Source organism: Tinamus guttatus, unplaced genomic scaffold, assembly GCF_059628265.1.
Source record: "Tinamus guttatus ecotype Peru unplaced genomic scaffold, ASM5962826v1 Tinamus_guttatus_pri_ptg000580l, whole genome shotgun sequence".
Lineage (NCBI taxonomy): Eukaryota > Metazoa > Chordata > Aves > Tinamiformes > Tinamidae > Tinamus > Tinamus guttatus.
Window position 1 is genome coordinate 1,115,849 of NW_028289114.1, and position 27,867 is coordinate 1,143,715.

At 57.6% G+C, this 27,867-nt stretch overlaps 2 protein-coding genes across 2 annotated transcripts; one reads left to right on the plus strand and one right to left on the minus strand.

Moving 5' to 3' along the window:
• The first annotated feature begins 4,647 nt into the window (after window positions 1-4,647).
• On the plus strand, window positions 4,648-17,559 carry LMCD1 (LIM and cysteine rich domains 1). The gene is made up of 5 exons (XM_088534637.1): window positions 4,648-4,736; window positions 6,701-6,956; window positions 12,706-13,011; window positions 16,881-17,096; window positions 17,401-17,559. The coding sequence occupies exons 1-5, from the start codon at window positions 4,648-4,650 to the stop codon at window positions 17,557-17,559; spliced, it is 1,026 nt and encodes a 341-aa protein (XP_088390763.1).
• Window positions 17,560-19,466: 1,907 nt separating this feature from the next.
• SSUH2 (ssu-2 homolog) lies at window positions 19,467-23,673 on the minus strand. The gene is made up of 12 exons (XM_088534639.1): window positions 23,651-23,673; window positions 22,958-23,052; window positions 22,549-22,612; window positions 21,730-21,859; window positions 21,544-21,604; window positions 21,348-21,466; window positions 21,201-21,263; window positions 20,836-20,930; window positions 20,554-20,646; window positions 19,879-19,984; window positions 19,707-19,808; window positions 19,467-19,625 (listed from the first exon to the last, which is right to left on the minus strand). The coding sequence occupies exons 1-12, from the start codon at window positions 23,671-23,673 to the stop codon at window positions 19,467-19,469; spliced, it is 1,110 nt and encodes a 369-aa protein (XP_088390765.1).
• Window positions 23,674-27,867: the final 4,194 nt, after the last annotated feature.

The following is a 27,867-nucleotide window of genomic DNA, read 5'->3' on the forward strand; positions in this document are numbered from 1 at the left end:
CAACTTACCAAGTCCACCTTGGCTTTGCCCCGTGCGTGGCCAGAGAGGTGGTGCGAGGAGCAGCCTGGTCCTGGCAGCAGGAGGGAGGGGAGAAGGCCCTGAGCCTCCCTGGATGCAAGGGCTGATTCGAGACCACTTCCCTCCTCAGGAGCAGGTTCCTCAGCGAAGGAGGGTGAACCCGGCTGGGCACGGGTCGGCTCTGGCACCGCACTCCAGGTCTCTGGAGCTTGGGGAGGGCCTTAAAGGAAAGCAGAGTATCACAGCTGAGTCCTGACAGCACGCAGAGGTTAACCCAGGTGCTGCGAAGGGCAGCGCAGCCTCTGGATTTGGGAATGACCTCGAGTAAAGCAACCTCTGCAGCAAGGAGAGCGGGCTGTGCGCATTTGTTTTCCCTCCCTGTGCAGCTGCTAAGTGCCTTTACATTGTTATATTTGCATTGCATCTTTTCTACTCATAACCTGGGAAATTGTTTATGGAGTAGTCTGGCATGTTCCTACTAGACCACGTTGCTTTCCACGTCTTCCACGTGTCTTGTTTCAAGTCTGATATCCTGTAGCTCGCTTGAAGCCACGTCTGTTCAGTGGCTGTTGTAGGATGATCAGAACGTTTCAATGGCTGCTGCTTATGTCAGTGCTCCAGAGCTTGGAATAAAACTTGCCTTTTCAATGCTGTCCAGGCAAATGAACAGACTTGAGAGTCTTGGGACAAGAGGCCATTGGAGTGAAGCTTTTTGCAAATGTGTTCAACACCTGTGAATGTGGCCTGTTTATTTTGATATTTGCTATGTGCAGTGAGGCACCACAACTCAGACAGTTTGGCCTTGCCGAGCAAAAAAAAAAAAAAAAAAAAAGTGCAAAAAAGAAACAACCTTTTGTAGAGAAGGTCAGCGCTGATTTTCCTTGTAATACAGGAGCAGGCAAAAAGTCTGAGCATTTTAGTAGCACGGAAAACTTTGTTTGTGGAGCCCCCAAGACCGCCAGCGATGCTGTGGGCTCCGGCCACGCGGGGCTCTGTGCCCGGCTGCGCGAAGCCACTTGGTGCAGGAGGGAAGGTTGGGCTTTCCTGAACCAGTTTTCCCTCTTCCTCCGCTCTGTAGAGCAGAGCTGACTTCGTTTTTGCTGAGAAGTCTTTAACACACTGGAACGGAGTGGCTCCCGGGGCCAGCTGGTGTCCCCGCTGCAGCGCCGGTACCGCAGCCGTGCAGAGCAGGGGGTTGGATGCGTCGCAGCAGCAACGTCACCTCCCTGCACTGCGGTTCTGCCCGTTGGTCCGCGTGCGGCGGCGCCTCGGTGCGTCTGGCGGGGCCCGCAGGATGTGCGCAGGGCACAAAGCCACAGCTCCGATGGGGTCTGCAGCCGCTTGGTGCCACTTACATAACTGTGGAAAGCACCCGTTCCCGGAGACGGAGCCCTGGGAAGGGCGCAGTAGTGTCCCTGGGCCCATGCTTGCAGTGCGCGCGCGGCCGCTTGGCACAGGAGAGCTGCACTCGCTGCCCCGGAGCATCCACCCTGGCGGATACGGAAGGTATCTCTGGAGCACCGAGTTTTGGCACTGGAAACCGCTGTTGGAGGAGAGCGGGGGGAGGCTTCCGTAGGGGTGTTTGCAAGGGATGTGGGTGGGAGATGGGGGCTGCTCCATGCGCCTTTGAGGACCCTCCTCTTGCAGAAGCTCTGTCCGATGCCAATGCAAGCTGTGCTGGAGGGTCCCACGCTGGCCCGAGCGCTACCGTGTCCAACGTCCCGGCACTGCAGCCTGCGCGCGGAGGAGCTGCCAGGGCTGCGCCCGAGCAGGGGTCTGTCCTCAACCTCGCTGCGCCCTCTCCAGCGGGGCTTCAAACCCTAGCGCAAGGGGAAGCCGTGCTTTGGGTTTGCTTCCTCCTTTCTTTTCATTAGTCAACAGACTCTTTTCCAGCTGTTTCCTAAACTTGCCGGTGTCTAGGATGGCCCCGTCTTTGGCCATTGTAATGGGCCATGGTGTAACACTGGAGCTGGCATATTCCTGGGATTGTTCTGCAATGTTTTTGTGGGTAGAATGGGCTCAATTTTCTGTCATTTTCCTAGCTAAGAATTTCCTGTGCACAGACCAGCTTTCTTTTTCAATGGCAAGAATGCTGTAACATAGAAAAAGCCAAAATAGAAATCTTAAAACGCATTGTATCTCCAGCCATGGTGAGCAGAATTTGCTTTTCTTCCAAGCAGTTTGTTGACACAGGCATTTTTTTAAAGGCATTATAAATTTCTTTGAACTCATTTCACTTCTGTTATATCTCCTCTTTTAATAGCGTGTTTTGAAATGGGCTTGGGCATAGGTGGAGTCTAAGATAGTCAGCAAGCATTTGTTTCACATTATCTTGCTGGGCTTGTTTTTTTTGCCGTGTCTTATGCATCTCTTTTTTAAAAAATCTCCTTTTATGCATATTCGAAGTGCGAATCGGGAGCCGCGCGGAGCCGTTCCATATGTGGGCAGGAAGCGGAGCGGGCAGCGACGCGTGTTGTGCTTGGCCCTGCGCAGCGATGGAGCGCGGAGCGGCTCCCCGCGCCGCCGGCGAGCAGGAACGCGCCGGCCGCCCGGCACCGGGGACCCTGCGCGAGGCCGGGGGCAGGAAGGGCCTCGTGGTGCGGGCGGGCGGCCCTGGCAGCACCGCGTGTCTCCTGGCTCCTCTAGCTCCTCTTCTGGCTCCTCTAGCGGCTCCCCTGCCCCATGGGACCCCGAAAGCTCGGGCACCATCCAGGTGGCCTAGGGGAGAGCAGCGCAGGCCTGTGCTCGGGGCCTGGCACTCCGGAGTTCTGGCGAGCACTGGCCTAGTAGGTGCCTCCATGGTGGTTAGCTTGAGTAAGGAGAAGGTAATGTCAAACCCGGGCCCCAAACATGAAGTAGAAGTCATATTTGGACAGGCAGAATAAAAGAAAAGCTCAAGCAATAAAGCCGAATCCTGGGTTTAAACTCTGATATGGAGCGGGGGCTGGAGGCCGTCCAGTGTTTCGGGTTTTACTGTGGAGCTCCCACTGCAGCTCCGAAGCATCCAGCTGTCTGGTCCGCGGCTCCAGGGCCGCTGCTGACCACGCTTTGCTGTCTGCTGCTTTCCTGTTTGGGCTGCGCAATGTAACTTTTATAAATGAGATTATTTAATCCAGATGTTTGTATTTTAAATAAACACTCGTGGTCCCTTGCTGCTGCTCAGCTTCTGTGTGACTCATTAAGACCAGAGCTGGTAAAAAGGTCGGTCAATAAAACGCTGTTGGTTCTGGAGCTGCGCTCTGTGGTCGGGCACGTCGGCATCTCTGCTCTGCGGCAGAGCTTCAGAACGAGGGGCAGCGACGTCCTGGTCTTGCTTGTCCCGCTGCCCTGCAGTGGCAGGGACGTGAGAAGGGCCGGCCCCTGCGGGGGCGCCTGGGGATGAGGAAACACCAAACTCTGCGTCTGAGGTGCTGCAGAGAGGGCTCTATCCCTAGCCACAAACGTCCCTGTGGTCGCCTTTACTGGAAGAGGAAGCCCTTGGGCCGTAACCGGGATGGCGATGTGGGAGACCTGGGCCCCTTCCCACTGCAAGGGGGCTGCTGCCGCACAGGCTCGAGCTCTGCCTTGGAACGGCCTGTCTCCCTGTCCTGGGAGAAGGGAGCTGAAATGCCCCGTCCTGTGTCCTGGGGGCCCTGCTCCCCGGGGATGAGCAGTCCTGTGTGTGGACTGAAAGTTTGGGAGGAAAAAAGGCTAATTAAGGCCTACATACCATGGGCTTTTAAGCCAGTAGTTCGGGTTCTGCAGTTCTAGAGCCATGTGTTTATAACTGCTTCATTTTTATTTGCAGTGCTACATTTTCTAAGTAAATTGTTTTTTATACCCAAATGTCACCAAATAAACTCTTCTGTTGGGAATTGGTGGAACGCGGGCTTGAATGTCATCAGAGACCTCCGTGGGTGAGCGACACGCGGCCTGTCCATGGTGTGGAGGCTTGGGCTCATTCTCCAGGCTTTTGGCTCTTCCAGTGATTTTGCTTTTGTCTTTCCTGCTCCGAGATGGTTGGTGCTGGAGCTGGGAGTATCCATAGGTCGTGCATGGAGGCGAGGGCGAGGAGAGCTGGAACCTGAGGGCAACTTAAAATCCCTGTGTGATGTTTTGCATCTACACAAGTGAGGAGGCACTTGCAGCCATCCATAGCACTGAGTTTGTAGAAAGACTCATCCTGTCCTCCCAGACCTCAGTGCACCTGCCAAAGAAGGAATTTTTCTCTCCATTAGCCACAAGAGGCAGGTGAAGAGGTTTGTGTTGTGGTGCAACTTGGTGAGCCAGCTGGGAGGCCGGTACCGGTGGCAGTCGCTCCTGGCCTTGCACGGTGTCCTTCCAGCGTTGCTGCCTGGCCGGGTCCTGGTGCAGTAGGCACCAAACCCAGTGTCTAGCAAAGCTGAGGCTGGTTTACCCAGAGCAAAGGGCCTGGGTACCCGTTTGCTGTGTCTGGTCTCCTTAACCAGTGCTGCTCGTGGTGCGAGACACGTTCTGCCCCCAAAATGCAGCCTGGCTCGTTTTGGGGTAAAAACCATCATTGCGGGGATCTGGGACAGGCCAGCAGCCTGCCCTGGCGGTGCTGGGGTCAGGCCGCGGAGCCCGTTCCCGGGCGAGCGCCGGTGCCAGCCGTGTCCTGCTCTCTTGCAGATGTCGGGGCTGCAGCCGCCGCTGGGCCGAGGGGCGCCCTGCTCCCGCTGCCGGGGGACGTGCCCGGGCTTCGAGCCGCACTCCTGGAGGTAACGTCCGCACGAGGGGCGCCGGGCAGGGCGGGAGGGCGGCGGGTGGAAGGGGGTGGAACGCCGCGCTGCCCTGCGGGCCGGGTCCCAGTGTCACGTCAGAATGTCCCTTTTCCACGAGACTGGTGCGGACGCCTCCTGCGAGGAGCATCCGTGAGGAATGCAGGCCGGGATGGGAAGGGGGCTGTGCCCAGCAGTGCCAGAGGCAGCTCATGGCTGCTTTGGAGGGGGGAGATCTGGATGGATCCAACCCGGAGCCTGCAAAGGGCCCTGGTCATGCCAGCACAGACTGAGGAGACTGGACCTGTGAGGGTGGCTGTACCAAGGGCTTTTTTTCCCCCTCTTTACTGTTTGGAGTCTGTTTAGTGAACGTGGGGAGAGGCGCTCAGGCCGTTTCCGTAATGTCGCAGTGGGTAAGGCTGCGCCGTGCCGCTCGGAGCCGGCAGCTCTAATGCCTGTGGAGAGGCTGCCCGCTGTGCACGCAACGCAACGGGCTGCGATCCCAAACCTGCAAGACCGCACAGCACCCAAGACCGGTAAAACAGGATTTTTTTCCTTTTCTCTGGACAGGCTCTTTTTGTTCAAAGAGCAGCGGCTCTGCCAGTGCTGCCTGCTGAAAGACGCAGCGGCCGAGGCGTGAGGATGCGCTTTGCTCTGCAGCGCGCTGAGCCCCGTGCCTCGCTGCACGTGCGGCCCTGCTTCCCGGGGACACCGGCATCTCCCGCGGCAGCCGCCGCCGCTGGAGCCTCCTCCGGGGGTGCCCGCGGAAGGCACCGTGCGAGAGCCCCGCTGGTCCCGGGCCGCTCGGAGCGGGGAGCAGCCCTGGGCTCAGGGACCGGGGTGTCGCTGCCCCGTGCGGCTGGAAGAGCCGGTGAAAGTAGAGCACAGAGGCACCTTGTTTCAGGAGCTCAGTGCCGCTAGCTGCGCTGCTCGGGGCTGCTTGCACTAATGTGCACTGTGCCAGAAAAACTTTTTCAATTTTTCCTATTAAGAAACATCACAAATTTAGGCAAATAGTGGCTAATGTAAGTAGCCAATGAAAGCCAACCGAACAGTGAACTTCTGGTCTGCTCTGCTTGCTGGCAAACTGAAAAACGATGAGCAAAAGCAAATGGGGCTTCCAGAGCAGAAGGGCTGCATCCAGCTGTAATTAGCTGAACAATTAATGTCCTCTGAGATCATCTTGCAAGCCCCATATTCGTTTCTTTGAGCTCTGTGGCCCTGTTTGCCCAAGTTGTGCCACTTGCCACTGTGGCCTCTGGGCATGGGAGTGCTGCAGTCTCTGCACACTGTGCTGCTTGTGGCACTTAATTTTGTTTTATATGGCCTTGAGGTCTTGATTTCAATGCCCAAGCTGCATGGCAATGCAAACCTTAAAGCTCATTTGGTTCAGTTTGTACTGGTTTTTAATTCCATTAGAGGCTAGTTTGAATGCTCCTTATTCAAGAGTCATGCTGTAGTAGTTGGATGTGCATCAGAATAGGGATCAGAATATGGCTTCATAGACTTGCCTTTCTATTTTATAGCCATTATAAATTGAATAGACATTTAGGTATCAATTCCACTTATAGAAGTCTCTATTTTAATGGAGTATAAAGTGCAGTAACAGCAAAGGCTAAGACTTTATAGCTGGAGACGATGTGGTGAAGTTGGGAGATTAAAAATCCCTCTGAGCATCACTTAGAAGTTGACGGGACCCCAGGGCCTCCTGCAGCAGGAGCGGTTTATCAGCATCGCTGCTGTCGTTGTGCCGGGATAGCACTTAGGGTTTTATGGTTTTATATTCCACACGGCTGCGAATCCCTCTGGAGCACACGGTGCTGGATTCCTGAATGCAGCCCGTGCCACAAAAGCCTTTTGTCTTGTGTCCGACCCCGGTTTGCGTTTAACCTTAACCTCAAAGGGCCACGTGCCTCCCGCGGGCCGGCTTATATCGAAAGGATGATCTCACTTGTCGCCCGCAGGAAAATATGCAAGTGGTGCAAGTGCAGCCAGGAGGATCACAGCCTGAGCTCCGACGTGGATGACGACCGGAAAATCGGCCGCCTGTTGTCAGACTCCAAGTACGCGACGCTCACCGCCCGGGTGAAGGGAGGGGACGGCGTCCGCATCTACAAAAGGAACCGCATGATCATCACCAACCCCATCGTGTCCCGCAAAGACCCGACCTTCGACACCATCACCTACGAGTGGGCCCCGCCGGGGCTCACCCAGAAGCTGGTGAGGAGGCTCGCGGCGCGTTTGGTGGATGGGGAATGTCGCTTGATGGGGATCATAACTCAGCTTTGGAGTAGAGTTACTGTGAAAAATAGTAAAACACATGGTTTGCCTCACAGAGCAAAAATGCACATAATGTTTAGTATTTTGGGAAAACCGCATAAATAACCAAAATAGGTAGGAGAGAGGGGTTGGTTGCCTCTAGTGGGTTCTTGTGGGCTTGTTTGCATTTCTAGGAGGAGTCTTAATGTGTTTTACAACTAGAAAGTTTACCACATCAGTACGGTTCATGCCCAGAAAAACATTGCTGAGCAGAGAACCCACCTCTGCTGTCCTGCCAATTGCATAATGCCTGCAGAGCCCACAGAGGCGTTTCTGTGCTCAAAACCCAAACCGTGTGTGGAAGCGGTTCCTGCGGGCCTCTGCGGGGCGTCTGGCCTTGCAACGCGGAGTCTGGGGCTGCCTGTGAGCGCTCTCCTCAAACGCACCCGGAGGAGGCATCGAGGAGGGGGAGAGGCTGCAGCCCCAGGCCTGGACGGGGGAGCACAGAGCCCGATCCCACTGCGTGTCCCTTTGGAGACCTGTTCCCATCTCTTGTAGGAACGAGGAGCCGCTGGCAGGAAGGGCAGAAAGGAGCTTTCCGGGTGGTTTAGCAAAGTTTTAGCTCCTTATGTTTATATGGAGGGCTGTACTGTAGCTGGGCAGGCGTCGTCCTTTGGGGCTTTGACATCCCCACGAGTGAGAGACGTTGGGGTTGCCGCTGGAAGGCCGGTGCCCTGCGGATCCCCATGCGGGGCTGTCTCCGTGGCCAGCGGAGGTGGAGGCATCACCCGTGACACTGCCAGCAAAACCTGGATTTTTTAGCTGAACTTCCGCAAATTAAACTTGAGTCCCTTTCCCAAAAGCAGCAAAAATCAATTGCGGAGAGTAGTATGTGAATCGAGCGCTGTGTTTGTAAATTATTCTGTTTGAATGCTATGAAAATGTGCTTTAATGATGAGGGAGAAGTAATCATGTAGCAGCTTTTCTGTTAACCGCAATAATGTTAGACTTAACTTGAGTTGCTGTGCCTGTTGCTAACCAGGAGTCTAACTGCTGCGATTCTACCTCGGCGAGTCACCAAATGGCTCTAAACCCTCTCAAATGCAGAATGATTTCCTGCTGAATGCAGTGTAAGCCAGGCCCTTGGGTTAACTTGCTGTAGCAGCATCTACCTGGAGCCAGCTCCAGGCGCTGATGGTGTTTCCTTACCTGGCGCTTGCCAAACCCAGGTAGGGAAGTGACGGCCCAGCCACACGGAGCCCTGCACTCCACGTTTGGGCAGCACGGCTGGCGGGGCAGCCCCCGGGGCTCGTGGTGCTCCTGGGCTCCTGGAGCGCCTTATCTGGTGTCTCTCCCCCTCGAGCTTTTCCTTTTCATGGAAAGGCATCGCTTCAATGGCAAACATCCGTGCCCAGGGCTGGGCACGGCCACCTGCCGCTGCGCTGACCTCAGGCCGCCTGTTTGCAGCTCGTTGTCACGGCGCAGGAACGAGAGGGATTGTGGAGCACCTGTCCCGGGGGTGCTGCCAGCCCGGCCGCTCCTCGCAGCGCAGAGCGGGGTGCACGGGGGCTGCCCCGTGCCCCGGGGTGCAGGACAGGTGACCAGAGGCCGTGCCCAGGGCTGCAGAGCCAGGCGGTGACACGCGCGGACAGCCCGTGCCGCACGGCCGTGTCGCTTCTCCAGCTCCCTGCTGCCATGCCATCGTTCCAGCATTCCGATGGATTTTTAGTAGCTGGAGTTCTTTGCCCAAGGGTTGAATTTTATGGGGCTTCCTTCCCCAGGGAAGAATGGAAAGATGTTAGGACAACACACACTAAAGCGTAGCCAGGCTGGACTAGCATAGGAGAAGCGCCCATGGATGCATGGAAGCGCCTTCCAGCCCGTGGATGCTAATTCCTCTCATCTCCGCTGTGCGAGGCTGCGGGCAGAGCAACCCCCCCAGACTCACCACTGGAGATGGGATTTGTTTTTCTTACAACTTAAACAGTCTTGACCAAATAAGAATGACCTCAGGCTTGAAAGGGCAGATAGCTGTCGTTCCACGCCGCGGGATGGCTGGAAAGCAAGCAGGCGTCCTGCCCCACGTTCCTTCCTCTTGGCGAGCGTGGAGTGCAATCATGGGAACGAAGGGAAGTGTTTTTAGGCGTGTGGAAATAAGTCAGCCAGCGGAGGACTTCTTGAGGGAAAGTATTTAACTGGTTTTTAAACTCTATTGCAGTACTAAAAACATTACATATTACACTGTCATTAACAGACAGCTTTTGCTCTTCAAATTAAACAAATAGTTTAAGGCTGTTTGAAATTGCAGCCAGATTTTTTTTTTAAGAATTATTGAGGAGAGGGAAAAAATGGAATTGCATGCAATTATAAACCAGGGTGACAGACTGGGTATGAGTCTGTAACTCAGTTGCCTTCACCCTGTTGGAGAGGTTGGCTGGAAGGGGCCTGTGGAGCCTGTTGGAAATAGTTGTGCAGCTGCAAGAGCAGCTCGAGGTGCTCATTAGAACAGGCTGCTGTGCTTGAACAGGGCACCACGACTGCTGCTTGTTTGCCTGTCTGGCTGTTTAATCATAGTGCTGCTGCTGGTAGCATTTTCTCCTTTTTTTTCCTCTCTTTTTTTCTTTTTCCTCCTTTTTTTTTCCTCCCTTTGGTAAGAAGTGGCACAGCTGGAATCACTGTATAACCAATGTTTGCCTTCTTTTTGTCCCAGGGGGAATTAGGCAACTTGCTGAGGGTTCGAGAGAACAATAATGGCATTTTTCCAACCTAATGTGATTTCCTGAGCATCCTGCCCAGCTCCAGACTTATCAGAGCTTGATTTTCACAGCCAGAGGCAGCTGCCGAGCGGAGCCAGCACCTTCGGGGCAGGGCCCATGCCTCGCTGCCGGCATCGGGAGGCCAAACGTGGCTGTGGCTGTGCTCCTACCTCTGAAACCCACCCTAAAGAGCAGGGGAATGGGATTCCTGCAGTGCTCGGGGCCAGGAGGCTCCACAGGGATGTTTCGTGAGAGCTTCTGTAAACTGGTGTCATGTCTGAAAGAGCTGGGAGCAGCATGGCTTAGCTCAAAAAAAGGGGGAAAAAGAGAAAAAGCTCAGGGACTTTGAAGACAACCTAGATAACTCCTGGCTTGCAGATGAACTTGACAGAATTCCAGGAAAACCTGTGAGTGCTGGTGGTTCTCGTGGTGGCTCCAAAGGGACTTGTGCCAGAAAGCTGCCTGTGCACAGGCGCCTACAGGGGCTTCCTTCCCAAGGCGAGAGAAACCCGGGGTTTATTGTCCTGAAGTGGATGGTCCCATAATAGGAGGAAGTTTGGGGCTTGTTTTCATTAAGCAGGGCCTGGGTAAGTTATGAAGTAAATAGCAAAGTCCCTGGGGAAGTGAAAAGAGCAGCTGATAAAATGTCTGAGAAATGCAGCAGTTAACACTGGTAAAATCTTGGAATGCTCTTCCTCCAAATTACTTGGGCTAAGGCAACATCATAAGCCTTTAAAAGTAATAATGTGCTATAACAGCAAACAAAACAGCTTTTTATTATCCCTCGCTGCAGCTTTTGGTGTCAGGTTAAACTTTGTTCGCTCTGATCTATTCCCTAGCCACGTTTTATGACATCGCCAATTATAACGGCAGCATTCCCTGACCAGGAGCAAAATCACCCAGCGTGCCTGGGCCAGTCTTGCCTCTGACCAGTGCAGCTCTATTTTAGAGAAAGGCTCGACTTGGCTTTTATGTTTCATTTGAATTAACAATATAGGGTCTGTCCCTGGCGCGGGACAAGATGTCTTGGGTGCTTTGCCAGCCCTGTGCTGCTCTCGTGGCCTGCTGTGGGTGTGCAGCAGCCCTGCCGCGTGCTGCGGTGAGGAATTCCTTGCGGTGAGGAATTCCTTGTGTTGAGACCCGCTGCCCGTGGCCGCTGCAGCACCCGGGGCCCCGAGGCAGCACTCGGGACTGGGTAGCACCCAGACTTCTGTCTTTCCAGCTCAAATGTTTTGCAGGGTGATATGTGAGGCCTGGGGTGAACTTTGAGGTGGTTCTTTTGCCTCTGTAGCTCCTCTGAAGTGTCTGGGCTCCCGTGAAGCCCATCGTGGTGGCAGATCCCTCCCGCAGCTCCTGCTGAGCCACCGAGACGCAGATCAGCACGTGCATCAATCGCGAGCCCGCCCGGTGGTGGAAAGGCTGCGTCCTGCTGTCTAGCACCAGAATTTGCAGCACTGTTAGTGCGTGCTCCCTGAAGCAAGAAAGCGGCCCTGGCTCTGTTAAATCACACTGAAGTATTACTCTTTGCTTGAATGAACTGGAAGAGGAAGCTGACCTTGTTTCATGTAAGCACAGCGGGTTCTTCAGTGCTGAATGCCATGCAAGCATCCTTGGATTTAAAAGGCTGCATCAAGTGAGGCTATGTGCAGTTAACAGTTAATCACTTCTCCATTCCATTAAAATTAAATTTGCAAGTGCTGACCCAGTAAGAAACAAATCTAGTGCAGCTGGATGCTGGTCTTTAAAGCTTCGTGGCAAAGGGCCAACTGGCTGCCCCTTAGCTCTTCACACTACAATAGGAAAAATGCCTCGAGTGGGAAACTCCCTTTCCTTTCAGCTCCACGCCAGCAGGAGTTAACCGCCCCGGCGCCGTGCTCCTGTGAACGTCACCACGGCCTGCGCCAACCCGGGCCAACATCGCCCTTTTCCTTCGGAGTAGAGCCTGCTGGCCAGTTGGCCCGGGGACTTGGCTTTGCAGGCCGTTTCGTTGTATTGCCTTTCACCTTACGAGGCAGCTAGGACCAAATTCCTTCCCTTTACTCCAAAATCAGCAGTGCAGTGAAGCTGGTGGTTCTCTGTCTCGAGGTGGAGACTCAGCAGTCACCCGGCTGCTGCTTTTTCATGGATTAAGATTTTGGTGAGCTGTGAAGGGCAGAGCTGGGATGCAGGTGGGATTGGAGCCTTTTCTCCTGAGCAGCTCTGGACGTCTCAGCAGAGTGCTGTGCCCAGCAGGCTGGGGTGCATGAGTGCCCTTCTCCAGCCTGGCCGTGAGGGCCATCGGGCTCATGGCCCCCTGGCTAGCGGCTTCCTCAGGAGCTGCTTCCCCTGGAAACAAGCGGCTGTTCTTATGGCCTTTTATCCAGGCGAGGGTGGAAGTGGCGTCTCTTGGCTGTGTTCATGCATGTGTGGGGCTGTTTTGTGTCTGTGGGTTTCTGGCCTTTTCATCAGGTTTGTTCTGTAATCAGCTGGAATTGAGGTGCCTTGCTGTCAGCAAGGGAGCGTGCTGGGGATTTGGAAGTGAGGGGGATCAGCTGGGGTGGTGGGAGCTGCCCGGTGTCACCGATGCGTTGCCTGGCCTGCCGGGGAGGGCTCTGCACCCGCGGCTCCTGGCCGTGCGCTCCCCGCGATGCCCCGTGCAGCCCGGCTCCCTGGGGCGCGCGCGGCCCGCGCTCTCTCGCGCCGCCCCACGAGGCAGCAGCCCGGCTCCCCGCGATGCCCCGTGCAGCCCGGCTCCCTGGGGTGCGCACGGCCCGTGCTCCCTCGCGCCGTTCTGCGAGGAGGCAGCCCCTTCCTGAGCCCAGAGCAGCGCCTGGGGACGTCCTGCCGCCCGCTCCGTGCATGGGTGACAGCCTGGCAGGAAGGACACGTGTTCCCTGCCACACATGTAGCGTGAGCAGGTCACAGCCGCGCCGGAGCGAGAGCCCTGAGTAACCGTGTGCCCTGCTCTGCCCTAGGCCATCCAGTACATGGAGCTGATCCCCAAGGAGATGCAGCCGGTGGCGGGCACGCAGGGCGCGTCGTGGCGGCGGCGGCAGCTGCTGCGGCAGCTCCCGCTGCACGACCAGGACCCGTCGCAGTGCCGCGGGCTGGCGCCCGGCGAGGCCGCGCTCATGGAGGACTTCGTGAGGAGATACAAGGCGGAGGCGCTCGGCGTGGGCGAGGTGGCGCTGCCCGGCCAGGGCGGCGGCGCCAAGGAGGACGGCGAGCGGAGCCAGCCCCCCGCGTCCAACGGGGCCGTGGACGGCGCGGCCACGCAGCGGGTGAGTGTCACCGCGTCGCCTGCCTCGCGTCCCCCTGCATCCAGGCCCTGCCTCGCTCCCCCTCTGCCCTCCTCCTCCTCCCTCCACAGCAAACCTGGGCCGAGACACCAAGCTAAGCGCGTGTCCTCCTCCTCAGAGCCACCCCTGCCCAAGCAACCTTGGGTTCTGGGCAGTGACTCCCAAGGAACCTTGGATTCTGGGCGATGATGGAAAATGAGGCTTTATGTCCTAGGGCAATTAGGAGAAAATGAGGGAGTCAGGGTGAGACACCGCACTTCATAAATTAGCGAGCGCTTTCAGATGAGCTTTCTAGACAAGTTCAAGTAGAAAGCACAAGTAACTGCACTGCATCTCAGTCTAATGCAAAGCTGAGAATGTGCTCCAAAAACTTTAGTAGCTCTGGAGAGCTTAGGTCATGCCTGTCTCTGGACATAAAAACATTCCCGTAGGGAAACAATGAGGTTCTCCAACGTCCTTCAGGCTCTGTGTGGAGAGCACAAGTCTGAAGAAGGGCCTGGAGTGGCCGTAGTGACTGTTAAACAGATGCTTAGTATAAAATATGTTGAGTGAGTGTTTCATCCTGCCTCTTGTGAGAGCATCATGCAGCAGAGGATTTAAAGCTGGGGAAGAAAAAGGCATCTGAGGGTTTTTGAGCAACATTTTTCTGGCCATTACTACGCTGTGATTGTAACACGTTGAGTGCAGTCCATTTTCATTCCATATTGGGTAATGTCTCCCGTCCACTATGTTCTTTTCTATTAACATGTATCTGACTTTCGAAGTCCAGTGTTACAGCAAAAACTTTTCAGTATTGCAACCAAACACTGAATTGGACAAAGTATAAGCTTAAAAAAAAAAAGCCAAAAAAGGAAGGTTTCCATTAAGCTCGTTAATTAAAGTCATCTTAGCAATAAGAGTTTATTTAGACTACAAGTTTGTGCTTCCAAATAAATACACAGCTGTGATGTTATTCTGCGTAGAGTTTAAAGCATTGTTTTTCTAGAGGCACTAGCCGAGGCGTGGAAGGGCTTCAGGGCCAGGAGGAGCTGCAGGAGCCCCGCTGGGACTAACGCACGGCACAGCCGAGGTCGGCGCGAGCGGGAGACGCTGCGGGCGCAGAGACAAACCTCCCCTTTCCCTCCAACAAAAGAGCATCCGCAGTGATGCGATCCGTTGTGCAGAAGCTGGTGCTGTCGAAGTGAGAGGAGAGGGTTGTGGCCCAGGAGGTGAAACATGCTAAGCTTGCAGAGGGCCTTCTGGTGTTCATACAACTATCCTGGAAGAAAAAGGCTGTCATGGGAAGATGACAGCAGAGCTGCCTCTTTCCGTAGTTGCTATGCCTGGTGCTGGGTATCGCTGAGGGAAGCCGTAGCAAGGGGCCTCCCTGCAGAGTGAGGGAGCCCTGCCAGGCTCCAGGCTGGCCTGGCCATGTGGCTGTTCCCATCTGGAGTGTCCCTAGCCTTGTTTCCAGGAGGATGCTGCTCGGCAGGGAGGTTCTGCACCATGCATGCAGCGGGCTGCTTCCTGGCTGGGCAGTGCTGCAAGCCTTGGAGCCCTGCTGTCCTTGCTGAAACGTCCTAAGTTCCCTTTCTTCCCCGTTACCGTATTCATGAGTGTTTTACTCATTCAATACTTGATATTTTGTATTCCTGATGTTTTTCTAAAACGTATATTTGATTTCATGGGAAGGCATCAGAGCTCAACCAACCTTAGGAAGCTTCCTCTGCTGCAGGAAGAGGCCCCATAGCTGTAGCAGGTCTGACCTTCTGTTAGCTGCCTGGTTTCCATCGAGCAGAAAACAGCTTTTAACCCTGCCAGAGCTGTAAGGTCTGGGGGAGTTACAAGCTTGGGTGTTGGGATCAGGTCAAATGGTAAAGCAGTTGATCGCAATGAGCTGTTGTCCCCAAAGGATCGAGGCCAGAGATCTAGTAAGTGCCGAGGGGCGGCCAGGCTGGGTCCCAGGAGCTGCTTCTGGGGAAGCTGGGGCTGTAGGAGAGCAGCAAGGGCGAGAGGAGCCTGGAGGTGGCTGGGCTGGGGATGGGAGGGATCCGTCCTGGCAGAGTTGCTGGTAGCAGTGCTATAAAGTCCTACTCATCTCCCTGCACAAGGCAGTAACATGAGCAGTCTTAAATTCGAGGACCTGCTTTTTATTTTTTGTGGTAAATGGTAGGGGAATGGAAATTATAGCATGCTTTTGATGCTCAGTGAAAGTCCTGTGAATAACTGCCATAAAGAGAAAGAGGAATAAGTTGTTTTTTAGCTGTTCTTGTTGGCAGGAAATTTGAGTGGGGACTTGGAAAGCTGCGAGTGTTTGTCCTGACTTAGATCTTGGGAGATAAGTAGCAGTGGGATGGATGCGTCTTGAAGGTTTCTCTGAGGCTGGAAGTGCCAGGTTAGTGTACGAGAGCCCGGGTAGGATTCTCCACAGTGGGCTGAGCTGCTTCCTCAAACTGGTCCAAATGAGCCCTCGGTTCCATACGGCGAGTGTAAGGCTCCCGGCTGCAGGTCTGCCAGCGCAGGAAGCGAGGTGGGTGTAAAAGGGCTAATGCTCTGCCAGCAGTCCAGACCGAGCCCTGGAACTGCACGTTTTTGTTTTCTTTTGTGAAGAACAGAAGTTTCTTAGTTCACGTGTGTAGTTCTCAGGTGTATCTTACGAGTGCTTTGAAACCCTTTGGAATGGAAGGAGCAGTGTGAGCAGACACAGCCCCTTCCATGCTCATGTGAAACACTAAGCGAGGAGTCACTGTGTCCTCTGGGGTCCGTGGGGAGGTCCTGGCCCCGTCTCAGCAGAAGCTCCAAGGGCAGAGCGGGGCAGCTGGTCTGCCTCGACACCTCCATCCCTGGGATCTTCTGCTGCTCACAAGCTGTTATTTGCATCGTCTGGTAAACTTGTTGTTGTATCACTTCCCTATCTGCCTGCTAGAAACTTGTCAGCTCAAATACAAATAGTTTAGAAGTGGAATCACTGAGTGGGAGGTGGTAAATTCCCAGCTTGGGATCATGCAGAGCACTCTCTGCACTGGCCAGGTTGGCAGGGAAAGGTGTAGTTGGGCAGAGTGACGTAGACGGTAACACGTATGACACACGAATTGCTTCCACGCCACATCTTGCTTTTATGAAAGCTTTAGCCAGGTTGCTTCAGGGGTTGCTAGCAGACATGTAGCCTTGCAGCCCAGGGCTTTGCTGGAGGGGACTGCTGAAGTCTGCAGAGTGACATCTGTCCTGTATTTAAAAATATGTACAGGGAAAAGGCCAAGTTCCTAATCTCTACGCAAAATATCTGCCTTCGATGTGCTGTGTTTTTCTGCACTCGGATGCAGGCATCTCCTCCTTTCTTAACAACTTAAATGTATTTACCAGTGACTTTTAAATGCCCCCCCGCCATACGCGGCCCTGCTGCAGGTGTTGGCTGGAGGCAGCGCCCGTGAGCGCGGCGACGCTCCGGCGCGTCCCGAGCCCGGCTGTGCCGGCAGCTGCTTCCCAGCCCTTTCCCTGAGCTGCCGCGGTGCCCTTGCAGGCGGGCAGAGCTGCAGCACGTGTGTCTTGCTGTCTCCAGCTGATCTCCCCCGAAGGAGCGCAGTGCAAACAGCCGAGCTGCAGGCTGTGGCAGCGCTGCCTGGAATCGCTCCGTGTCCTCTGCCCTCCTCAGTGCTGTGTGCAGGAGCACAGTAGGAGCCTACAGACTATTTAGCGAAGTTGCCTACGCTGCTTGGTGCCTTTGCTCACTGCCACGCAGTTGGAGTGCTGCATTGCAAAGATGCCCTGGTTGGGATGCCCAGAAAGTAGAAATCCAGCGCACACCTGGAGTGTCAGGGCTTTGGGGTGCACGTCGGGCACCGCAAGACGCTGACGGGCGCTCTCCATTGCAGCGCTGCGAGCTCTGCAAGCAGCCGGTGCCGCCCGACTGCCCCGTGGTCTACGCCGACCGAGCCGGCTACTCGCGGCAGTGGCACCCGGGCTGCTTCGTGTGCTGCAAGTGCTCCGAGCCTCTCGTCGACCTCATCTACTTCTGGAAGAGCGGAGCGCTCTGGTGCGGGCGCCACTACTGCGAGAGCCTGCGGCCGCGCTGCGCCGGCTGCGACGAGGTAGGGTCCGGCCGCGCGCTGCGTCGTGCCCTGCGCGGGCAGCAGGGCGCACGGCTCCCGGGAAGGGCAGAGCGTGGGGCCCTGCGATGGGGAAGTGCAGCAGTGACCTCGTCCTGCGCGCTTATCTGGGCACGGGGACCTAGCTCGGCACGCTAAACCCTGACGCTTTTATGGCTCGCCTGCAGCCCTTGGCCCTGGCCGAGCGGCTCGCGAGCGATCCCGTGTGTTTGCACGCTCCCGGCAGCTGGTGGGTTTGCGGGGCCCGCGGCGCGCTCGGCCTTGACGCGCTCTGCTTGCTCCGCAGCTCATCTTCTCGGAGGACTTCGAGCGCGCGGCGGGGCTGGCGTGGCACCGGGCGCACCGGGGCTGCGCGCGCTGCGAGGCGCCGCTGCCCGCCGAGCCCGCCCGCGTGGAGCGAGCCGGGCCGCTGTGCGCCGCCTGCGCCGGCCCCGCGCGGCCCTGAGCGCCCGCCGCGGCCGGGGGACGCCGCGGAGGAGCCGTGACCGTCCAGCACAACGTGCTCTCCGGCTGCAGAGCCGGCCTGTTCACCTGCAAGCGGCTGCCCTGGGCACGCTGCATCCACCAGCGCGGGCTCCAGCTTTGGGGTGCAAAGCTTGAGCTTTGGGGTTGTGTGTTTTTTAAAAAACAAACCTCTCGGCTTCTCATGTTTAAGGTCTTGCAATATCCTTGTAGAAATAACACATCTCAATTAATTTTGTTATACTAAACCTATGGTGATGGCCAATAATCAGGTGGTTTTTTGAGTCTGTACTGGAAGTTTGCATGTACAATGCTGACAACTGTACTGAATCAGTGGTTTTAAAGAATTTGATTAAAATGATTACTTTCTGAAAGCAAATGATATAAAATAGCTACATCTTGTTGGTTTCTCTTCTTTCGTAACTGTACAATAAAGATGGGCGTGCAAAGCACTTGATTTACCCTTAGCAAGCCGTAGATCTGTGCCCGGCACCCTTGTTGCGGGCAGCTCCCGGGCTGCGCCGCTCCGTGTGGCTCTTTGCCTCTTCCTGCCCTGCTTCCAGAGCGAGTTCCCATGTTCCCGCTGCTGCTGCACATCCTGCAATGGTTAAAGCAGCACAGACCTCTGCTTCAGCTAGTTTTGACCAGGAATTTTATGAAAAACAGCTTTTTAGCCCGGGCTGTGCTGGGTTTTGGGCCTGACCTACAACGCCAGCATTTTCCCTGTGCGCCGTTAAGGGGGCTGCCCCAGCAAGAGCGATGCTCCGTTCCAAGCTGGTTCTCCAGCCCTGCACTGAGGGCAACGTCTCCAGCCCTGCACCCAGGGCGCCGTCTCCCTCGTCCCGCTCGCCCCAGCCACGGCCCTCGCTGCCATCTAGCGCCCGTGGACGCGAGTGCCGGGGCCGGCCCTGCAGGGAAGGGCTGCAGAGCAGCCAGGTGCGCGGAGCAGCGGTGCTCCAGCCTCGGAATTGCTCCTCGCAGTTGCACTCAAAAGTCATAGCTTTAAACAAAGCTCTTTTTGACATAAATCAATGGTTTTATCATCCTAGATGCATTTAAAGGCTTCAAATGCTACTGCAAGGGTCCATCCTTGTTGCAGCTGCTGGGGCCGCAGCACCTGCAGAGGGAGCAGGACGAGGAAACCAAGCAGAGCGACGCGGCCACTTGCTGCTCCTGCCCCGGCTGCGGAGATACCCGGTGATGGAGCCTCCGGGAACACCCGCTGCCCTGTCCCTCTCAGTGACACCCACCGGGATTGGTGCCTCCTGGCAAAGGTCCCTAGAAATGGACAAGGGTTTGTGCCTGCGTTAGCGCCAGGCTCTCCAAACTGCCACAGTCCATTGCAAAGCTGATGCGGTGGCAGCCGCACACGAGCAGGCTGGTCGCCCTCCCAGCGCTTACCGCAGAAGTGGAGCATGAGCATTTCATATGCGGGATTCAAAGAAATAATAATAGCAAAATTGAATACACTATTTTAATGCAAAGCCTTAAAGGGAAAGTAGGAGGTTTAACATTTTTGTCAATCTCCCACTGTCAATGCCAAGCTGCTTTGTACTGAGCCTGCCCCTTCTCCACAGCGTTAATGCAAGCAGAGTATAAAGGCATGAAGAAATGTTCCTGTTTCCGCTGCCCTGCTAAAAGCAGAGTCTTTGTGCCTCACGTGTAGGCAACATCCAGCAATAAAAAAATAGGGAAAGAATATATGGATAATCCAAGGAGAGCAAAGAATTAACTGATGTGCAGTGTGGCTTGACAGGAGGGCTCAGGTTCTTCATGGAGACATGACGGATTTCCCTGGTTCCCCTTCCCTCCTCCATCCAACAGATACGAGAATATAAAAGAGCCTTAAAGCAGAGGCCCTTGCCCCGGGTTCCCGGAGGTGGCACCTCCTCACAGGAGGCGGCAGCAGCAGCGGCCGCAGCGGCAGCGCGCGCCCGGGTACTCCTCGGCGAGCACGCGCCTCTCGTTGCCGCAGACGTAGAAGACGTGCGCCCTGTCCCTCCACTCGTACTGCACCCGCGTGAGCGGGATGAGCTCCACAGTCTGCTCCTGGTGGGGAAAGAGGGAAAAGGGGGCATTCCACACGGTGCCGTGTGCCCGCCGGGAGCCCCCTGCGCGCCGGGCACCCACCTGCCTGCAGATGCGCGTCTCGGGCGAGAGCAGCATGCGGTGCTGCGCGAGGCAGCAGCGGGCGCCGCGCGCCACGGCCGCGGGCAGGCCGGCCGCGCTCACCTGCGAGGGGCAGCGACGCGGGCTCGGCGCTGCCGGCACCGCGCGGCCCGCACGGCGCTGCGGCTCTTACCGTGCACCCCTCGTGGCGGAGCAGCCGCGTCCCGCTGACGTCCCGCAGTCGCGCCGTGGGAAACCCTGCGCTCGGCTCGGCCACGAACTCCTCCACGTGGGTGTCCCTGCGCGCAGGGGCAGCTGGAGCGCCTCGCTCCCAGCGGGAATGCCAGCTTGGCACTAACTCTGCGGTAAATACTAGCTACATCCATGACCTTAAAGCAGCCGATGCCTTTGGAGCAGGATCAGGCCTTGACTTACTGTGCAAAATCCCAGGTCCCGGGAGCAGTAACTTCCACTGCCCGCAGTTTCTGACCGTTTAATCAGTAGATAAACTCAACGGTTCTCTTCAAGTTACGCTATTAATAATTTCATGAAATGCTACTATTCAAAGCAGAGATTTCTGCGCATCCACGTTCAAACCCACCAAGCAAAGGAGAGCAGCATAAGTGGGGCTGCCAAGCAGAGCCGTGCATTACCGGGACACCCGGACACACACATACCAGGACACCTGGATACACAGATACGTGGACACAAGGACACACGGACACCCCGGTGTGCGTCCTGAGCACAGGGCTGGTGTCGCCCCCGGTATTTTCCGCTCGCTCCGTGCTCGCCGTGCCCGGCCCGGGGCCGCGCTGCGCGGGACGGGGGCTCCGCAGGACGGGGGCTCCGCGGCGCGGGGCCGACTCACCAGGCCACGCAGAGCTCGGTGCGGCAGAGCAGCAGCCCCCGCGCGTCGCAGCGGGCGCAGGGCCGCCGGGCCCGGCCCTGGCAGGAGCGGCACCTGCGGGGCAGCGGCGGCAGCTCCAGCCCAGCGGCTCGTGCAGCTGGACGGGCTCCAGCGCTGCCCGGCTGCAGCCTGACCGCGGGGCGCTGCAGCCCGCGGGGCCGTGCAGCCCACGGGGTCCTGCAGCCCACAGCGCCTGTGCAGGCAGCTGCCTGTGCCTGGGGCTGGCGCCTCCTCCATCCTCACCTCATCCGTCCCGAGCCGCTGCAGTGCAAGCAGTGGCTGGGAAAGTCGTCCTCGGCCTCGTACCTGCCGCTTCCCCCGCAGAACCAGCACGTTGTCTGCACACAGAGGAAACGGAGAGGACAAAGTGCCGCTCCTCTGCACCCCCACCTTGCTTTCCTCGAATACAGTGGGGCCTGGTTTAACTCTCGGTAAGGGAAAGATCTCAAGAGATTTGCAGGTTTGGGGCGGCCCTGTACTCCCTAGTTTTCACATTGCACCTGTTGGTTTGTGTCCCTGTGCTCCATCATCTCCTGGCGGGAGGCATCTGCCCTGGGTAGTGTTTCCCACTGCGCCATGCCCAGGAGCGATGCCCTCGGAGCACCCACCTTTCCAGAGCCTTGGCAGGTGCTGCACGGAGTGAGGCCGGAGCCGGAGCAATCGGGACAGGCCTGAGAGCCAGGACGACGCAGCGTTCAGGGCCGCTGCCGTGCGCAGGAGCGCGGCCGCGGTGCTCACCCAGGTGCAGGACTCACCTGCACCGTCTCGCTGCGCGGCAGGGGCAGCTGCATCTTGCAGGCCACGAACGGCGGCGGCGGCTCCACAGCCACATCCCAGGGCTCCGGCGGGGCGCCCGCCGCGGGCACCGGCTCCCCTAGGGCAGAGCAGGGCTGGCGGCGGGGACGTCTGGCTAGAGGGGACAGCGCGGGGACGAGCCCGGGCGCTCCTTACCGCGGTAGGGCTGGCGGGCCGGCAGCGCGCGCCGGCTCTCCGTGAAGCTGTGCAGCCGATACTGCAGCAGGAGCCGAGTTAGCGACCGCGCTGCGCTGAAAACACGCTGCGCTGCACGGTGCACGTCACGATTGCTCGTGACAGAGGGTCAGGGACACCCTGTGGCACCCGCCGCTGCCACCTCACCCGGTAGGTGTTGAGCGCGGCCACGCTCCGCACCACCATGTGCTTCGCCGGGGCCGTCGAGTAGCAGCACTTGCTGGCTGCGAACTGCACGAGGGCGGCCTTGGCTTCCTCCGCAGAAATGTGCAAGACGCTGCAAAAAGCACCCAACACAGGTAGGTTAAGAACGTGTGGCTGGCGTGCCCTCCTGGCGTTTCTTAATCACAAGGAGGAGGGAAATAATAAAGCACCGCTGAGGACTCCCTGGCAGGTTGCAGGCTTCTCTTGGGCCTGCCCAAGCGGAGGGTTCCCTCCTAGGCTCCATCCTTGTATCTTTCCCGCATCTTTCCCATCTTGGAGACACTCCGGTGCTGCAAGGTTGTCACTAAGCAGCTCACACTTGCTCATCACCCTTCATGTCACCCTGGCTAATCTCACAGGTTGCTTTAACCAGAAGTTAAAAAAAAAGAAAAAAAAATGGAAAGGAGCAGCTCAAGGTGCTGAGTGGGTGGCGGGTGCCCTGCTGAGGTGCCGCAGCTGCTGCTCCCAGCGACCCTCCGGAGCTGGAGCGATCCAGGAATTCCCGCCTGGCAAACCTGGATGAAGCTTGGGAATTGCTAAGGGCACCCCCTGCGCTGGCTCCGTGGGGTGTCCCGGGGTCCTGTCCCGCAGCCTCGTCCCACCAGTGCCGAACTTCACCCCCTGAAATCCCCCCCGCCACCCACCGCTCCCAGCTGCTGCCTGATCACCCCGGGCCTGCAGCCCAACTCTGGAAAACTCCCGTCTTGGGGCATGGCGACCTGCACATTGCTGGGGTTAAAAGCAGGAGGTCGGAGATGTTACCTCTCCTCGCCTTGAAATGTCCCGTAGTTTGAAGGGGGCAACACAGCAGGGATGTTTGCGTCTCCTAGGGAAGAGACACAAGTTGTCCTGCTCATCTGTGCAATGCTGTGGTGCAAAGCCATGCAGTGCTGCAGGGAATGCCGTGGCACGACGCGGTGCAGTGTCCCAGTGCAGTGCTGAGCTGTGCCACAGTGTGCCACGGTGCAGCACCACCGTGCAGTGCCACGGTGCAGCGCGACAGTGCAGGACTACGGTGCAGTGTCACGGTGCAGTGTCACGATGCAATGACACTACGCCGAGCAAGCTGGGACACGGCCGCTCGCTCCCAACACTCCTCCCTTGCCCTCACGTCCCTTCCAGCCCCACTGGGCCACGCGCTGACGCCCACGATCCCGCCTGCCGCTGTCACCTGCCCGGCTGCTTCCCGCTCCAGCGTGTGCCAGCTCCAGAGGGGGAGCGGAGGGCTCCGCGCCGTGCCAGGCACCAGCGCCTGCAGCCACATCTCTGCCAGAGAGGGGTCCCGCCTGGGGGACTCTAGAAATGCTCCCAAAAGTGCAGAGTTAGAATAAACCAGGGATTTGCAACAGAAAAGTTGCTAGGACCTTTGCAGACAGTACGGGAGGGGATCAATGTGCCCACAAGCAGGGCACAAGCGCGTTTCAGGAACCCGAAACCAACATGATGAAGCATCAGCCAGGGCTGCAACATCCGTGCAGGGCTGGAAGCGCAGCGGGTGCTGCACGTTGGGCTGCAACCTCCATGCAGGATTGCCAGGACTAAACTCAGGAGCACCGAGCCAGTCCCCGCCTGCCCGCTGCTGGCAATACGGCAAGGGCTTTTCCTCGGCACGTCCCGCCGCAGCAGGAAAAGCAAGACTGTCCCGTGACCAAGAAGCAGCAGGGGAGAGAAGCCCTGTTTCATTTCAATAGACCAGGGGAAGTAACCCTGGGCCGCCAGCCTGGCCCGGGAGGCCAGCGCCGGGCTGTCCCCACGAGGCTCTCAGGCGGCAGCACCAAGGGGGATCAATGAGCCGTGGCCAGCAGCGCCCGCGTCCCCAGGCCCCCGGAGCCGCTCGCTGTCCCGTCGCGGGCCCCGCGCTCACCTGCCCGGCTGCCCCGGCTCCATGGCTGCCCCGGCGCCCGCTGCAGCCGGGGAAGTTGCATCAGTCGGTGCTTCCAGCCCGCACGGATGTTGCAGCTCGGGCTGCTGTTTCATCACAGCCGTTTGGGGTTCCTGCAATGCGCCCGGGTCTCGCTTGCGGGAAGCCACGGAGAGGAGAGGGACATAGAGCATCTCCCGTGCAAATAGGGCGCTAGATGGTGCTGCCCGGCCGCGCACAGCCACGGTGCTCCGAATGCGCCGAGCTCCGGCTGCGAGACAGCTTGGAAAAAGTGACAGAGGACACAGACCTGCCCTGCGCTTCCACGAGCAGAAATGCAGAAACGCTTCTGCCTGCGCATCTGCAGGGCTTGCCCGGCAGTGCATCCAAGCTGCCCTCTTGCAGAAGCGGGGGACGCAGCTCTGCCCGCGGTTTGGGGACAACGAGTGGCACGAGGATGGAGGTCACTAAGTGCTGCTGAACTTGGTTCTCTGGGGCTGCTCTGCAAAATGCGCTGAGGATTTGGAAATTGGGAAATTCAGCCTCTTTCTGTACCCAAACAAGACCTTTCGATTGCAGACAGGACATTGAGCACTTTGGTGCTATTTGTGACACCTCGTGCAAAACGCTTTATTTTGAAGTGGAAAATCATTTCCAAATTGAAGACTAAAATATTTTGATGGTATGAAAATCCTTATGCTCAGCCCCTACCCTCTCCCGCACACCTTATTAGTCCAAAACAAGATTCCAGCTGAGTCCGTCTGGTTTGATAGAATATTTTAGACTGGCACATCTGTACTATCCAAGATCCAATTTTTCGTTCAAAGCTCCTGCAGACACATCTGTTCTCCACTCATTTAGGTGCTCTATAAGAGTCTCTCTTTCACCTGCCTTTAAGAGCCTATTTTAAAAGCTTTTTAAAAAGTAAAGGCCATTGTAAAGACTATTACAAAGATAAATGCTTAGATCCATCTTTAAAGATTGCTCAGCCTGTCACATCTCTTCCTCCAAATTGACAAGTCGGATAAAAGCACGACATTTTCCTGAGGCCCCAGGATCAATTTATGTCTAACTGGGTCTTACAGAGGCTCTTTTGGGGTGTTTTATGGCCAGGGTTTTTGTGCTTTCACCGTGCACGGCTCTGGGCTCTGCAAGCGCCCGGCGCGGGTGCCGGCTCCACATCCCGGCTCCACATCCCGGCTCCGCATCCCGGCTCCGTGCGCGTTCCCAGGAGCCCCCGCAGCGCTGCCCAGCGCGGGGCTGCTCCGAAGGACCAGGCAAGCCCCAGAGCACAGTCCTGTGCGGCCACTCGGAGCCCCGGCCGCGCGAGGGGCCGGGAAAGCCGCAGTCACCCTCACCGGCGCGCGGCTGGTGCCGAGCGGCACCGCTTTGGATCATCCGAGCCCAAAGCCCTTTCAGCTGCGCTGATCCCACCGTCCTGGAGCCAGCAGTGTCCTGGGATGAGGCCAGGCCAGTTTTGGCTCGTAGGAGCGCATATTTTTTGCACTAGTATTGCCATGGGAAGACAGTTTAAGGACCTGCATCCCCATGTTCCTTCACTCCTAAATATCCAAGATATCAAGTTAAGATTTACTCCCACTGGTAACAGTATTTTATAATGGCAAAAGCCATTGGGAAAAAGAATTAAGTGACGCATTTCTTCAGGCCTAGGTTTGCTTTTTCCACTGATCACGGGGCTGGGACAGAGACTCGTACAGCAAATCCCCCAGAGACAGACGGACACTCACGTCCACCGCTCCGGCCCCAGGCCTCAGGGTTAGCAATGGGCTTGCTGGTCCCTCCTCAATGCGCAGGGAGGGTCAAGGAGCTTTGCTGATGGGCAGCTCAGCAGCACCAAAACTCCTTATTTCCAGCCTTGGGGGCAGGAAGCGCCTTTTCCGTGGCACCCCAGGGATGAGCGCGGCTCCACGATGGAGCATCAGCAGCTCTGGGCTGGGCATCATCACACCCCTTCTCCTTAGCACATGCTTTTCCACACACGTCCCATTTCCTAGGAGGAATTTGCATTCTTGGGAAAGAGCGGGCGCTGCGGGCAGGTGCGTGCGGCGCCCGGAGCACCGTGCCCAGGGTGCCACGGGGCGGGCGGCTCGCGGCGCGGGGACCCGCTCACACTGCGGCGCTGCGGACGGTGCAGCGCGCGGGCTGGCAAAAAAACGCAGCATTTGGCCCCGAGCGCCTTCAATATTTGTTTTTACTATAAAAGGCGAGCCGTGCTGCGGATGGCGCGCGGGCCCGCTGATTCACTCGCACGGGAGCTGGGAGCGCGGGGCCGGCGCTCCAGGCAGGCTCTGCTTTGGTGGTTCAGATTCCTTTTTAGCTTCTCCTGGGGCTTCGCAGGCCGCTCCCTGCCCAGACCTGCGGCCCGGCTATTTTGGGAGCAACAAGAGGAGTCCAGTTACGCGTCAGGGCAGCATCCCGGGTGCCCGCGGGGCCGGGAGCTGCCCAGGGATCCGCTCCTCACCCTTCCACACGTTCATATCCACCTGGAAGAGCAAGTGCGGTGCTCGCAGCACCCTGTTTGGCAGAGGGACTGGTAGGGCCCGAGGAAGGAGGCTCGTCACCGTCCTGTGTCACATTGCCCTTGCTGAACACCTTCCCACCAGGGGTTCCCACCTTCCCGTGACAACCTGGAGGCTCCCGGCACTGCAAAGATGGCGCTGAGACCCCTGTGGTCACCCATGTCACCACCCTGCCCCGAGGTGAGGCCACCCTGGCCATGCGCCCTGCGCAGGGCCACCCTTGCTGGCACTTCCATAAGGCTCCGTGTCATGCTGCACCACAGACGGCCTCGCTGTCCCCACGGCCTCGCTGTCCCCACGGCCTCGCTGTCCCCACGGCCTCACTGATCCCACGGCCTCGCTGATCCCACGGCCTCGCTGTGCTCACGGCCTCATTGCACCCAGCACAGCAGGCCCCAGCACACAGGACACTCACGTTCATATTTATACTTGCCTGGGAAAAGAGTCTTGGAAAATATTACCCTTCTGCACCAAAGCACTGGGTCCCAAGGATGCTTAATTTTGGCTTTTTCCAAGAAAGGGCTCCAAATCTACAATAATAGCAGGACCGCAGGCTGCATCGCATGAGCAGGGATGTGTCTAGGCCGTTTGCTGGTGCTGATTCCCCTCTGGGAAGGGCAGGTCCTGTGCCCGCGTCACCCTGTGCAGGGGTCAAGCCGCTAAACCTTGGGAAGAGCTGGAGGACAGACGTGGAGGTGCCCACGGGCAGCAGGACGCACGGACAGCACCAGGGCTGGCACTGCCCTGCGTGGGGGCACCGCAGAGCTTGCAGAGACAGAGGCTGCTTTTATTTGCGGTGCCACATTTGTGCCAACATCCCACACGGGTCTTGGTTTGGAGCCGCTGACGGTTGAGGACAGCAGGAAGCAGCTGTGACATTAAACATATGGCACTGAACAAACCCCTCAAAAATGGGGAAATAAAGGTGGCCTTTCTTCTATTGCTCCTTTTCCATGAAGGCAGCACTCAGAAGCAACGTGCTGCCCCTTGCGAGGGTTTCTCTCCAAGCTGGCAAGTCCAAGGAACTCGGCATGGGACCTGCTCCCCACGCGGCTCTGCTGCTTCCCGCTGCTCTGGAGCAGCCTCCGGCCCGGTTGGATGTGGGAGGCCACGCGGTCCCGGGGCACCATGTCCCACTAAGGGGAGCACCAGGGTGCCCCGCGCACCGGCTGCTCTGTCTGCCCACCGACCACGGTCCTTATGGACCATTTTGGGGCTGTCTGGGGCAAACCGCGCAGCGAGGCTGGCACCCAGTTCACCACAGCACCCGGGGCTCCCACGCAGCCTCTGCAGCCCCGGCGCTGCCCGGCAGCGGCTCCGCACTGCGCTCACCGAGCGGCACGAGCCCTCCTGGCGCGGGGACACCCCGGGGAGGCACCGCGCTGTCCCCATAGGCAGCCCGCACCCCGCGGCAACCGAGCACGGCACCACCGGGGCCACCCGCCAACCCACCGGGGTCCATTGCAGCAACCGCCAACCCACCAGAGTCCATTGCAGCAACTGCCAACCCATCGGGGTCCATTGCAGCAACCACCAACTCAACAGGGAGGACTGCAGCAATGCACCCACCTGACCGGGACCATTGGAACAGCCACCATCCCACCCGGGACCATTGGAGCAACCACCATCCCACCGGAGTCCATTGCAGCAACTGCCAACCCACCAGAGACCATTGCAGCA

What these genes read in the sequence shown, in the direction of transcription:
- LMCD1 (XM_088534637.1), top strand. Translation starts at nt 4,648, where the DNA reads ATGTCGGGGCTGCAGCCGCCGCTGGGCCGAGGGGCGCCCTGCTCCCGC. An exon ending in TTCGAGCCGCACTCCTGGAG is followed by an intron (nt 4,737 to 6,700) that starts GTAACGTCCGCA and finishes TGTCGCCCGCAG; the next exon opens with GAAAATATGCAAGTGGTGCA. An exon ending in ACGGCGCGGCCACGCAGCGG is followed by an intron (nt 13,012 to 16,880) that starts GTGAGTGTCACC and finishes TCTCCATTGCAG; the next exon opens with CGCTGCGAGCTCTGCAAGCA.
- SSUH2 (XM_088534639.1), bottom strand. Translation starts at nt 23,673, where the DNA reads ATGGAGCCGGGGCAGCCGGGCAG. An exon ending in GAGCCGGGGCAGCCGGGCAG is followed by an intron (nt 23,053 to 23,650) that starts GTGAGCGCGGGG and finishes CCTCTCTGGCAG; the next exon opens with AGATGTGGCTGCAGGCGCTG. An exon ending in AGCGGGAAGCAGCCGGGCAG is followed by an intron (nt 22,613 to 22,957) that starts GTGACAGCGGCA and finishes TCTCTTCCCTAG; the next exon opens with GAGACGCAAACATCCCTGCT.